General features: G+C 37.0%; 1 protein-coding gene across 9 annotated transcripts in view; it reads left to right on the top strand.

Moving 5' to 3' along the window:
• The window catches only part of EYA4 (EYA transcriptional coactivator and phosphatase 4), a 579,250-nt gene extending 566,803 nt beyond the window's left edge, over positions 1–12,447 (top strand). For all 9 annotated transcript variants that reach the window (XM_075339874.1, XM_075339873.1, XM_075339870.1 and 6 more), the window contains 3 exons: positions 2,204–2,325; positions 6,800–6,900; positions 11,506–12,447. In XM_075339874.1, coding sequence (XP_075195989.1) covers positions 2,204–2,325; positions 6,800–6,900; positions 11,506–11,586 — 304 coding nt within the window. In that variant the 3' untranslated portion in view covers positions 11,587–12,447. The remainder of the gene's footprint in view (positions 1–2,203; positions 2,326–6,799; positions 6,901–11,505) is intronic.
• Positions 12,448–14,616: the final 2,169 nt, after the last annotated feature.

The raw sequence follows: 14,616 nt of genomic DNA, 5'->3' as shown, positions 1-14,616 counted from the left end.
TTTTTTGTTTATTCCAAAAAAGTGTGTGTAACAACAGATACTTCACTGATCCTCACGCGATTGTATCGCAATTCTGCATAGTGCAGTATCTGTGTAACCCCTCGCATACTATGTCCAAAGCATCATGAGTGTGTTATTTTAAAAAAGGGCTACAGTTGACTGACACGTCAATACTGTTGTTACACTTTTTGGAATAAAAAAAATTCTGTTTGCACCTGCAAATTTTGAATGCCAGATTCTTTTTTTTTTGCATATTGAAGGGTTGGGACCCTATCTGTGCACCTACTAAAACTGCTAAAACTGACTGCCATTGCTTCTTTAATTCTAAAAAAAACAAACAAAAAAAAAAACGAACACAGCCTGTCTGGCATAAAGGAAACAAATAGTTCTTAAGAGTCGATACAACGGCAGCGATCCACCTACTCAGGAAAAAGGTTGAGTTTCTTCAGTATGAACACAGCTCTCAAGGTCTGCTCACCTCCCTACACACACTCTGATTGAGTTCTGATTTTTGGGAGGCAAAATTAACTAATAAACAGGAGTACAAAAATAGTTTTCATTTTTCTCTTTATGCTAATTGTCTCTCCAGGAATGGAGACAAACTCTAGTGCAGTGCCACCTATTGGAAGTAGCGATCCTAAAAGTCAGAAGTGGATTTCTAACAATCCTTTGCATATGACTTAGGATTTTTTATGCCAGACCAGAATCCCAATATGCAGACACGGTGTTTCGGGGTGCTTGCCCCTCGTCAGTGCAAAGTATGGGGTGTCTGGTCTGGCTCATGAGAAGCTATGTGGGGGGACCACGGGGGAACACTATTCTCCTTATGGAGACTTTGCAAGCCAGTCTAGCTAGCTGCTAGTAAGGGGACTTATAGCTGCTTATTATAGCTGCTATATTTTGTGCAGTATAAGTGATAAGACGGCCTTATTCTTCGGGTCAGTATGTTTGGAATACCAGATTTATATTGGGTTTTATGTTTTGCTACTATCACACAATGAAAATGCTTTTCTTATAAAAAATAGGGGTTTTAAAAGCTATAATTTATTTATTTCTTGGTGAACAGAGCTGTTTGAGCTTATTTTTGCAGGAAAGATGAAGATTTTTTTTTTGTAACATTTTGAAGCATAATTTTTTTGATCAATTGTTATTAAAGGGAACCTGTCACCAGTTTTTTGACTATTAAACTATTAAAAGTGTCACCTTCTGCAGCTCCTATGCTGTATTCTATGAAGGTGCTGATCCTCACTGGGAAAACCCCAGAAAGAACTTTATAAAATTCCAACGTGTTGTATGCTAATGAGCTGTGTTGGCCAGATGGGTGGGCTCTATTTCGGCTCCTGTCCCTCCTTGTCGCCTTGTTCGCCGTCCTCCTGTCATGATTGTCAAGGATAGCACCGCCATCATCATCCCACACTGCTGTCCAAGTCTCACGCAGACGCAGTTCTCTCTGCTCCTATCGCGGAGCATAAAAACAGTTTACCTCGCGTGCCGGTGATGTATCTGCGCAGGCACGAGATCATGGTCGGGTACGAGGATGACGCTGCTGCCATGCACAGCGCCGACCATGATCTCGTGGCTGCACAGATACATCATCGGCGCGCGTGAGGTAAACTGTTTTTAAGCTTCACGATAGATGCAGAGAGAACTGCGTCTGCACGAGACATGAACAGCAGAGTGGAATGATGACGGCGGCACTATCTTTGTCAATCATGACAATAGGACAGCGAACAAGGTGACAAGGAGAGACAGAAGCCGAAATAGAGCCCGCCCATCTGGCCAACACAGCTCATTGGCATACAACATGGTGGGATTTTATAAAGTTCTTTTTGGGGTCTGCAAGGGGTGGTCAGCAACGAGGTGCACCTTCATAGAATACAGCACAGGAGCTGCAGAAGGTGACACTTTTGGTTTAATAGTCAAAAAACTGGTGACAGGTTCCCTTTAAACTATTTCAAAAGCAGAACTAACAAAAACCAGCAATTGTTTTTTTTATATATTTTTTTATATGATTCCCCTTTTGTGGTAAAATTGATAAAAACCTTATTTTTCCATGTTAGTTGGTAGCTTTCTGTGATTCTGACCTTTTATTATGCTGTTGATATATGAATGATGTGTCCAATAATGAACCTGTAGACAGACTGTTCGACTGTTCAATAATTGTTTTTATTTGTTGTATTTTTCCTGTTTTCTTTCTGCACAGAAGTAATAGTGTAAATGTCTTGGTGACAACAACGCAACTTATTCCAGCACTTTCCAAAGTCTTGCTGTATAGTCTAGGAGGAGTATTTCCAATTGAAAACATCTATAGTGCAACCAAAATAGGTAAGAGTTTCTATTTATTTTACATTAAAAATGCTGCAGAGAATGGGGCTTTCAAAAATAATAGATAATATGCACACTATTTCAAAGAGAAGCATATTACTAGCAAAGCTCCTTTTATAAAATCCTTTTTTATATATTCTGGCATTGCAATTTTATTCACATATTTTTCAATGCTGCCTGGAAGATAACTCCACCTCCAGAGATTATTTTATATAGAAGGGGTATTACCAGTGTGAGACAAGTAAGTAAAACAGAACAAAATTTGAATTTGAATTCTTGCAAATAATCTCTGAAAGTAGAGTTCTCCTCCGGGCAGCATCAGCCCCATAGCCTGGAAGAGCTCATTTACATGAAGTGATAAAAGATGATTTATCCACAAAAAGGATTCTGATATGAGGCAGACAGGTATGTCTTTTTTCAGCATTCTATATCCTGTATGCTCATTTTAATAGTTTAGATAGGTCAAATGCGGTGGCAGGTTCCCTTTAAGCTTACTGACCCTATACAATTCCTAAAGATGTTATAATGAAGTTAATGATGAGCTCATTAGAGATATCACAAGACTCTACTCATTAGTCTCTGAATCTCTTTAACCCCATTCACCATTCAGCAATTTTGCATTTTTCATTTTCGTTTTGTCCTCCCTTTATTCGAAGAGCTACTCTTGCGGGACGAGTTCTATTTTTGAATAATCTCATTCAGTATGCCCCATATTATATTGAAAGAAAGGAGGGAAAATTCCAGAAATTGTCAAAAAGTGCAATTGCACAATGTTTTTGTTTTTTTTTATTATTTACCAGCTCAACTATATGGTAAAACTAAAGTGGGAATATGAGTCTCCATCTCAGTATGCATTAATAGATACAAAATATGTGTAGTTTTTTCTTATATAAGTGGTGAAAAAAATTCTTAAAAATAAAAAACAAAATTGCGCTTTTGTAGCCATTTTCCGAGAACCGTAACATCCTTATTTCTTGGGATCTGAGGCTTTGTGAGGGTATATTTTTTTGTGTCATGAGCTGATGTTTTTAATTATACCATTTTTGGTGTAGAAGTGATATTTTGATTGCCTCATATTGCATTTCATTGCAATGTTGCTGCAACCCAAAAAAACTGAATTCTGGTGTTCATTACGGCCTTTACCAATACGAATAATTTATTTTATATTCTAATAGCTGGGGCATTTCTGAATGCAGCAATATCAAATATGTGTATTTTTATTATTATTTTATCTTCAATGGGGCAAAAAGGGAGAGATTTTTTTATTTATTTATTTTTTTGAAAAATGTCACTCTTTATTGTTTTTACTAGTCACTTTAGGAGACTAGAAGCTGCAATCATCTGATTGCTTGCACCTGAGTGGGCTTCATAATAACATATCAAAGCACTTTCTCTGACACTTTTGAGTTAGTATCTATATTTTATCAGATTTGTCGGCAATGTGATTTTGTAGCACTCGTGTGCCAGACTCATGTGCGATGTTTCTCAATTGGCTCGATCGGGGTGATCGGTACTTGGCAGAGTATCGTAGGTATTCAATGTGTCACTTGTGAATGATCCAACAGAAAGAGCAGTCTTCCTTCAGTGAATGATGGTAGCCAGCACCCCAGTAATAGCTGCTTACAGTCTCTGACTGGCTCTCACTTGGGGGTAAAAACAAAGTGTCCGGATGATGTGTGCACAAGAAAAAAAAAACAGCCCACATTCACCTGGAAATGCTCTGTTTATGGCTGGCTGAGTTGGACTGTTAATAAGTGACTTCTGTTATACTAGAGTCGAGCCAGTCAGCCCTGTTAATGTTCAGGTTCGCCGGGTTCCGCCAGGCTGTAGTTAAAAGATTGTTTCGTAATCTGGACTTGAACCCAGACCCTAAATCCAATATAAGTCAATGGGGACCAGAAGTTCTTTACTGTGAAATGGTCATACTAATGGCTAGGGGGATTTAAAAGAAAACAAAATGGGGGCAGTTGCCCAGCAAACTAATGTCAATAGAGAATTACTAAAAAAATAACAACAAACAAAAAAGACATAGGATCCCACCAAGTCACCCCATCTCTTCCCGATTGCCCTGGTGCAGTTGCAATCTGGGTAATACTTTTGGAGTTAGCATTAGCTGTGAATTGACAGCTGGTAGCAAGCCCAAGGGTTAGTAATGGAGAGGCATCTATCAAACAACCCCATTACTAGCCCAGTAATTATAGCATTAAAAAATCCACACACAGGGAAAATAGTTTATTTGAAAAAAGATACCCATTGATTCCTATCAAGCTGTGTTCTGAAAACGTTTTCCGAACGAGGCTGCATGGGTCAGTGCTGGTCAATGGCAGCCTGGAATTTCTCACCAGCAGTGACATCAGTAACTCAGTCGCTGACTGACAGTGGCCTATGCAGCCTTGTTCTCAAAATGAAGTTCCATAGTAATTGATAGGCATCTTAGGAGTATGGTGAAATCTTTATTCCCCAACTGGATTACACCAGAACATTGAGGGTTATTTTTATTCAATGTAATGTTGAATGAAGGCACGTGGGAGAGTGCTTATTCAAATAACTTTTTTTTTCCTGTGTTATTTCTTTAACTGTACATTTACCGGGTTAGTAATGGGGGTGGCAGATATATGCCTATCCATTAATAACCCCTGGGCTTGATGTCAACTGCCAATTCATAGCTGACATTAACACCTTAAAATATTACCCCTATTGCCACCGCACCAGGATAATTAGAAAGATGCGGCTAAAGTACCAAATTGGCATATCTAAAGGATGTGCCACTTCTGGGGTGGCTGCAAGCTGACTTTTTTAAGCTGGGAAGGGCTAAATAGCCATAGGCCTTCCCAGCCTGATAGTACCACCCCCAGATGTCTGCTTTACTTTGGTTCCACACTATTTTATCAAAATTATTTATTTAAATCAATTAAACAGAATAGGATCCCCTCTATCTTTGATAATCAGTCAAGGTATAGCTGGGAGCTGAAGGCTGTAGTCTACAGTTGTCATTTTTACCTGCGCTGGTTATCAAAAATAGACATATTCGCTCTGAAAGGTTATTATAGTGCAGAGAAAAGAAATCAATGTAGGCTGGAATGGAGGTTTATCCTATTTAGTCAGGAGTCCCGCAATTGTCTTGAACATAATGATAGCTTAAGATGGGCCTGAAGACCATATGGGCAATTCAATGAATACCTCTCCTCAAGAGGGAAAGTCACATTAATTCAACTCCTGGGATTATTGCATAGGGTGACATAATGTCCAGTAGCTGAACCTCTTTTCCCAGGTACAATAACAACTCGAATCTACATTGATTTGGTAGAATTACTGGTATGACCATTTCTCCAAAGTGTCGCAAGAGCCATTTTTAACATTGCAACACAAGGCTGCATGTTGTTGGTGCTCCTGTCAGCAACATGTACAACTACCTGTTGCGTCTCTGGCCTTGTTTCCCATCATGCAAATCTGTTATGTTGTTGATCAGGCCATGCAAAAGGAGATGCCAGGAGTGGATCTTCATGATTTTTGTGCCCAAGTGCAAATATTGTGAAAGAATATTCCTCAGGCAACCAATACTAAGTGCAATGATAGCAAAATAACACATGTAAATATGTCTATCTCTGTGTGGTGTGCCTATCTCAGTTTACTTGGTACTGAAAAAATGTAGATTTAAAAATTTAGGCTCCATATTTTCATCATTTGCATATCCAGTGATTTTTGGGTTCTCAGTCTCATCTAGAGAAGATTAGATACAGGGCCATAGGTTGTAAACTACTTGATTTATGTTGCACAATGTGGACAAAGGAACATCAAGATCTCTGGAGATGTTTGGGTTTTTTTTGTTTTTCTCAAGTCCTCAGACAATTTTCTTCTCTTTCTGTTCTCTACTCTTAGTGGGGTGCACACAGACACACAATCAAATATTGAGTTAACCTTTTTATCTCGTTTAAGGTATGATTTCCAAATTGCCCACACCTGTTACTTACATATGTATAGCAAAATGTGTAATTTGAATAATTTTCTAGGAAAAATACTTTGTATTCTGGAACAATTTTAAGAGGCTATCACTATATATTTGTATATGTCATTTTTGTGATAATTTTAATTCCTATATTGCTTTATTTATCAATGGTTTACATAACATCAAGTACAATTAGAAATCTATTTTTTGCTTCCAGTTCTAACCATTTTTTAAAAAAGCAATAGAAGGTGAATACATAATTGGAATACTCCATCTAATATATGTTTGAACTTCTGATCCAAAAACTTCAATTAAGAATCCTGTACACTAGATACCAATCTTCACATGATCACAGGGCAGTTAGACGAGGAAGTAAGCCTTTCATTGTTTTTCAGGAAAAGAAAGATGTTTTCAGCGTATAGTGTCCAGATTTGGCTCTCATGTAACTTATGTTGTGGTGGGGGATTCCCAAGATGAGGCGCATGCTGCTAATCAGGTAACTGAAACTTGCTCTTATTTATCTTTCAGGGAAGGAAAGTTGCTTTGAACGCATAATACAAAGGTTTGGCAGAAAAGTAGTATATGTTGTAATTGGGGATGGTGTAGAAGAAGAACAGGCAGCAAAAAAGGTAAAATATGTTCCTGAGTGTCCTGAAAATGTGTGTTCACATCTGTGCTTTTTTCATGTATAGTATAGGCTAATTTACATTTTTAGCTTCTTTATCTTTAAGACATTTACTATCTGATTTGTCCTTATAACTATTGGTGTTCAGAAGGTAAGTATGCATTATTTTATAGTGTTTTGCAGGATGGTGCTATCAACCCCTTAATGACCCATCACGTACTATGTCCGTCACGGTTCATCTGCCTGCTTTTCATGTGGGCCCGCATCTTTATTTGCACATCTTAGCTAAATTAATCACCCATCTACCTCTAACAGCTGCGGGTGGAGCAGCGCTCTTCCCGAGGCTGTTAACTTGTTAAATGCCACTGGCAATATCTGATCGTGGCATTTAACGTGTGCCAGCAGGGAGAGCGCTGTTCTGACCCCTCATCGGTGCTTCCACGATAGGATTGCGGGATACTGATGAATTGTCATGACAGGTGTGAGTCATATGATGGCCCTTGTGTCTTTCATCTTAGTACTATAATAAAGGCTAGGCTGTGTCTGGTGTTCATAGGAGACTGTGATTTCTTCTATATGCAGAAATACTGTGGCAATGCTGTATATAGAACAAGTGATCAGACTATTGCAGGTTCGAGCCCCCAAAGAGACAGTGCAAAGTAGAAAAAAAGATGAAAAATATAAAAGTTCAAATCACCTCCTTTTACCACATTAAAAAGTTAAGAAGTAATACAATAATAAAACACACACATTTGGAATCACTGTGATCGTAAAAATGCAATCTATCAAAATATAAATTAAATTACCGTATTTTTCGCTTTATAAGACGCACTTTTGTTCCCCCAAATATATATACACTGCAGGGTCCAGGGGAGGTGGGGGCGCTGCTGGGGGCAGGTGAACGCTGCGGGCTGCAGCCTTTGATCTCCTGCTCCCGCTCATATAATATGCACAGCCGCTGTCTATCTCCTGTGGTGCTGAAATCGCACCGCAGTGACGGGCTGGGGAAGCGGTGCATATTATTTGTCCCTGCGCCACCCTGTGCTGGCATATGCCCCTCCCTTTGTTAGATATGGCCCCCATGCTGCTACTCATTCTAAAATAAAAAAGCTTCACTTACCCCCTCCAGCGTTTCTCCCCGGTGTCCCTGCTTCCACTGTGATCAGGCACGCAGAGATCTCATTCTGCTGTGCCAATCATATGACCGGCACGAAGAACCAGGAACATTTCTGATTTCTTTTCCCCACTTAAATAAAAAAGAAAATAGACATATTTTGAATCTACTGTACTGTTGTACTGACCCTGAGACTCATAGTGCCAAGTCAGTTCTATGCTAAGATGAACGCTGTAAATAAAAAGCCAAAAAAAAAATTCAGAATTTCAATGAAAAAGTGAAAAAACATAAAGTTGCCCAGTCTTTAAGGGGTCAAATGAAGCACATGCTTGTGTTCATGCGTACAAGTTCCTAATGCCCCCACTCAAACGCAATTCCAGTGTGCCCATGAGCTTCCATAACATCTAGAGGCCTGTTGAAGGTCTCCATCAATGATCTGTTAGTAATCCTAGGAACGTCCTTTCCAGTTTGTGCATTATAGATTAACATGACTGCGGTGTTGCAGTATCTTGGATAAGTGAATGAACGCTTACAAGTTCAAGTCCTCTAAGAGGACTACATAATGTTTTTTTTTTTTTTTCTTAAACATTTGAATCATTCCCCTTCCCATTTTTCCCCCGATTAAAACTAAACAACTCTCAAAGAATTAAATATTTAGCATTGCCATGCCTATAAACATTTGATCTATTAAAATATAAAATTAATTAACTTGATCGACAAATACTGTAATGAGAAAAATAATCCAAACCACATGACTATGTTTTGATTTTTTTTTTTACATTCCACCCTTGAAAATGCAATAAAATTGATCAAAACATTGTGTGTATGTCAAACTGACATTGATAAACCAACAGCTTGCCATGCAAAAAACTAGCCTTAAAAAGCTTCATCAAAGGAAAAATAAAAATTTCGACACAAACTAATTTTTATCTTTTGTTTGTAAACTTCTAATTTTCTTTCCACATAAATGAAAAAACATCTTTGCAAATTTGGCATTGATATATTCATAATGATCTGGAAAATTATCATTCAGTCATTTTTACTATGGATTTAATGCCATAAAAACAAAACACAAAAAATCCTGGCAGAATTGCATTTGTTTTTTCACCACAATTGGATTTTTTTCTGTTTTCTAGTACATTAAATGTTAAGTTGGATGATGTCTTTTAAAACTATATCTTTTTGTGTAAAAAAAGAAAAAAAAAAGTCCTTCATATGCCTATATCGATAGAAAGGAAAAAAGCATTGGCTTATGAAAGTCTGAAGGGAATTAGGAAAAACGCAAAAATGACAAATCAGATGGTACTTAAGGATATTTATGAACCATTAACCAGTTGACTCCTATCTTAAAAAAATGGAATCTTGCTGGTATTGATAATTGATTAGTTGCATCAAGAAATAGATAGAAAAGGGCAAAATATAGATATATTTTTTAATTAACTCTGACTTTCAGTGATAAATCAGGTTAAGTTCAGACAATCAGGTTGAGTTCAGACAAATTGGAATTTGCAAAATTGGAAAAAGTTAAAATGCAAAATATCATGATAATTTTTTTTTAGAAATATTCACACGCTTTAACATTCTGTTGGAGCTTATTGTAGCCATGAATAAACTTCACCAATAGTGAAGGGAATAAAAAATTGCCACGGATTTTGAGAGAGAAAGCTGTGACACAGCCCGATTCAGCGCCAATGGAGCTAATCCACTTGAGGATCTTTTGGCATGTTTACAGTACAAAACCAAGTTTCAGCCTTGGATTTTTTTTCTGCAGATTAGTGGGAAATATAAATTCAGATATTTTTGAAATGTAAATTTAAATTTTTTGGAAATATTTACTATGTGGTATTATCAACAACTTTGCCATGCATTTTACTGGAAAATCAACCAGATGCATTATCATATATATAGTCAGATCTACATTTTTTATGGCTTTGTAGTTATGAAATTAATGTAATACATCTTAAAAGGAATGCGTCATTACAAAAAGATACACTGCTTAAAGCGTGTTTATCTGTTAAGTTTTTTTTTAAAAATCTTTTTTTTTGTATTACAATCTGTATAAAAATATAAGAAATATTGAAATTTTCAAACAAAATATATTGTGTTTTTTTCCTAAGATATAGATATGATTCACTATAGAATCTTTCCAGATAGTTTCCATAAATTCTAGCTTATTTTATTCACCAGTAGAGGAAGCGCAACAGTTTGTTTTATACAACCCATGCATTGCTCTAAACTATAGAAGAATACGCACCCATTCCTACCCTAGTTTTAAGATTTTTATCATCTAATATTATGTATGACCAGCGTCTTCCAAGATAGAACACAACATGATTTTTTTTTATGGGGGAAACCCTCAGTTTTTTATTGTGTATATATTTGGTCTCAGATGGTGATATAAGAAAATATTTATCAAGCTTATAGTGCTAGAATTATAAGCTAAAATTAGTCTTTCATAATATGCACCATATTTATTATGTGTTCGACAATTTCTGCACCATGTAAAATAAGGCAGTTTGTCTCACTGATAATGAGCTTTGAAAAATAGGGTATAGCTTAACATTCGTGAAAAAAGGTGCAAAGAACCTTGGAGCAAATTTTTGACACAAACTGTGGTTTGAACAGTATGAACCACTGTCATAAATCTGGTGTATTTTATGACTTTCTAGTCTAAGAATTGGGTCAGATTGCTAAATTTGTCCTGGAGTATAATTGCTTAGAATTGTATGTACACCATATTATGACGTCAAACCAATGAAATACAAAAATATTCATAATAGATTCAGAAACCTTTGAATATTGCAGGATTAGAATATAAGAAAATATTTGGTGAAATCTTAGATCTAACTCATCATCAAAATTGGTGATTCTATTGCCTGGAGTGCAAGGATCCTGTACCTCTTAATGATCAGGAATGGCTGATGAGTGGCGTGCGCCTCAGTGTATGGCTCCCTATAAATCTTACTCTAGTCCCCGCTGGAATCAGATTTATGGTGTAGCATATGCTTCCCCTCAACATAAATTTGATGAGCTGTGGTCACATTCTCCATTTCCACCGCATCCCTACCTACTTTGTCACAGCTGGGCAAAACTGCCGTGAGAATGGCAACATTTTTAGCTCAACTACGATTTATGCCAAAACTTTGTGACTTATCAATGTTTTTACCCTGGAATTTTTATGTAAATCCTTTAATGATTAATGAGTCCCTGAGTTGTCTATTCTAAAAATTGTCTATTCAACCTGTTGTACACATACTCAATATGGTGCCTTAGATATCTATAAGGGTTCTGTCACTATGCTAATGCTTTAATTATGTACCACAATATATTATTATTGCAACAGGGAAATGTTGATGTCATTTGACTGGTTTAGAAGGTTCTTAAAATAATCTTTGTTTCTTTAGTATTTTATGTCTTAGAACAGTGTTTTATATTTATAGTATCATTTGTTTTATGTTATCTTTAATTTTAAACCTTTCTCTCTTGTCCTTTCAGAACAATATGCCTTTTTGGAGAATATCAAGTCATTCAGATCTTCTGGCTCTTCACCAAGCACTGGAACTAGAATATTTGTAACTATTTGCATCTTGGACGGCCTTTTATAATATGTACATAAATATATATAAATATATTTTAAGTACACACTGAATTTTTATGTGTGGTTTAATGCCTCAGGCTTTTTACACACATGGACTGTCTTAAACAAAGGAAAATCAACAATGATGACAAAGAATTCAGACTGCTAGATGAAGGAAAATGAAGACGCTGAGTGCTGCAGAGTGACACTTGTGTTAACATTGGACAGTTAACAGTATCGGTCAATGGAAGGCCGCGGTGAAGAGCAGATGTGCAGAACTCTTGATAAACATAGGCACGTGTTTTCCGACCGAAGAGGTGGTGTTCAACATTCCTCATAATGGGATCTCATTCTCAGCACTGAGGTGTGAATCAGACATAAACCTACCTAACCCGGAAAATCTGAATATAGAATGCACTCCATCTTTATGATGACAATCATGTCTAGACCTGTAATTTTGTGTAAATTATTGACAAAACAAATAATAATTTACTGTGATTTTATTAGCAGCTGATTTTGAAAGTGGATGTAACGTTTCTATTTTTCTTTTTTTTTTTGAGGGGGGTGGGTGTTGGGGGGTATGGTTGGGCAGTGGGTGGTGAGATCTAAAAAAAAATTAACATGCTGTCTCTTTTATAGGTTTGGCAATCAGAATGTGGATAATGATGTGTTGTGCCTTAAAGACAAGACAGTGTTTGAGTGTTACAATGTAATTTTGGTTAAGAGAAAGGTAGTTATATGAAATCTTCATTTGGGATGATTTCTTCATTCATGACCAAATTGATCTTTGAAACCGAAAAAAAAGCTGCAGACGGCAGTTGGTATTTGTTGCAGGAATAAATAAAAAATACTAATATGAATGCCTCTTTTTATTTCTATTTGTGATATTAAATAGTTTTTTATGCAAAAAAAAGGAAAAATAGAGCTCACCTACTTATAGATCAAGAACTGCCAGAGATGATGCAGACAGGTAGGCACATGAAACAGCTGGTGGAGTACAGCAATCATGAAGAGGGAATGGTGATATTCAGCACTTCCAACCGGTAAACTAAAACTCAGCTTGTATTTAATACATTAAAAACTACAAAGAGGAGGCAAATTTAATACTAATGAGTTTCAAGTGCGGCATGCGCTCTGAATCATACACTATGATTAAGGAGTGCATAAAGCACTTGAAACGCATCAGTTTTAAATTTGTCTCCACTGTTTAGTTTTTAATGGATTGAATAAAAGTGGTTTTACTTTGCTGGAAGGACGTGCTGAATATCACCTTTTACCCTAAATAGTTTAATAGTTAAAGCTTAAGTGCAACATGGAGACACCAACAATTTCAAGCAAACTTGGGAAAAGAGTAGATACCATGAATTTTTTGTGTCTTCATTCTTTATCTATCGGAACAAAAATTTCAAGTGACCTATCCACTATCCAAAAAAATCTGGTATGGATGGATTACGAGGTACTGTGTAGATTTTCCCCATTAGTAATAATTGTTAGGCCAAGTTCACATGAGCATATAAAAAATCAACTGAGTTCATATAGTATACTTAGGCTATGTTCACACACTGCATCTTTAACGTCATTTTTCCGGTCACCAGGCTACATTTGTTGATGTCATTGGTTAGCTTCCTAAGCTTGCTGCTATCACCTGTCAGTTGGTGCCCACCAAAAGCAGCTTGCTGCTGGCTGAGATAGTTGGCCTTTGTGCCCCAAAATCATGAAAATCCCTGGTGGGCCAGCGGAAGGGTAAGACCTTCACTTGTACCATCTTGTGCTCTTGCTGGGAATGTACTATATGCTATTGACTGTTGGGAGCCAAATGAAGTCTTACTGCAGTGTCATATCTTTAAGCTGTGTAGTCTGTGTAGTGTTTTGCCCACAGGAAAGGAGGACGGGTGTTCAGTGGGATGAGGCGTGGTCTGTGCAGTCTTTCTAAAGACAGCCAGGCCAGCAGAAGACAGCACTCAATTACCCTTGTATCGCCACAATGAGTTTTATTTGCTAAAAATAGTGAAGAAAAAAAATAAAAACTGTAAGCTAAACTCCATTATATAAATATATATTTTAGAATTTGAACATCTTTCTTATGAAAGACTGGCTATAATGTGTTATGTGCAGTGGAAAATAATCCCCTCTTTTACTACTTACACTCAGCAAAACTAGGGATGAGTGAACCTGTTTGATAAAGGTTCGCCAATTTTAAATTCAGTACAAGCCTTAGCCTGTTTGTTCAGGCTCAGCAAACTTTCCCCAAAAGTTGGTAATGTTTGTTTTTTTTCGTTTTCTGCCCCCAAAGGCTGGCTGCATTTCCAAAAATGCTTTTCAAATAGCATTTTCTGCTTTTGTATAGGATTGCGGTGCTGTTTGATGTGGGGATGTGTAAAATTAGTGGAGGAGGCGGGGACTCTGGACCGAGAGAAGCCGGAGGCACGTGGCTCTTGTTTTTCTTAACTTCATTTGTAAATATTGCTGCAGCCAATCACGGCACATACATATGTCTGTGTGCATATAAATCACGGACATGTTGCATCATCATCACCATTTTGTGAATGGGAAATGTTAGGGAAGCTGTTGCCACTGGGGCTGCTAGACAGTGAGCTTGGGGCGTAGCAAGAACCACAGCAGGCTGCATGCGGTTACGGTGGCGCGGATTTGTAACACAACCCCTGTGCATTTGTCCTATTAGAACCTCATTGTTGGAATGGCTATGGTGTTGTCAGACATTGTTCATCTAACCACTATGTCATTCAGTTTAATGGCTGTCATGGTAAAAGCCGCTTGCTTCCATAAGCAAAGAGTTGTGTTCATGAAACAACTTTCAGTAAAATCAGAAAAAACAAATATATAAAATTAAATATAAAATTAGCTCTATTGTATTTTGGAAGAAAAAAAAAAAAACAAGAAAATCATTAAAATTATTAAAATAAAAAAATATATATATATTTTACAAACCTGTAGGTCCAAAAAAAGCTCAGCATGTCTAGAAATTAACAAAGGAAATCCCCTGGCCTTGAACTGGTAAAGCATTGGTC

This window comes from Anomaloglossus baeobatrachus, chromosome 3, assembly GCF_048569485.1.
Source record: "Anomaloglossus baeobatrachus isolate aAnoBae1 chromosome 3, aAnoBae1.hap1, whole genome shotgun sequence".
NCBI lineage: Eukaryota > Metazoa > Chordata > Amphibia > Anura > Aromobatidae > Anomaloglossus > Anomaloglossus baeobatrachus.
The sequence above is the reverse complement of the archived record's forward strand: the minus strand, read 5'-3'. Positions and strand labels throughout refer to the sequence as shown.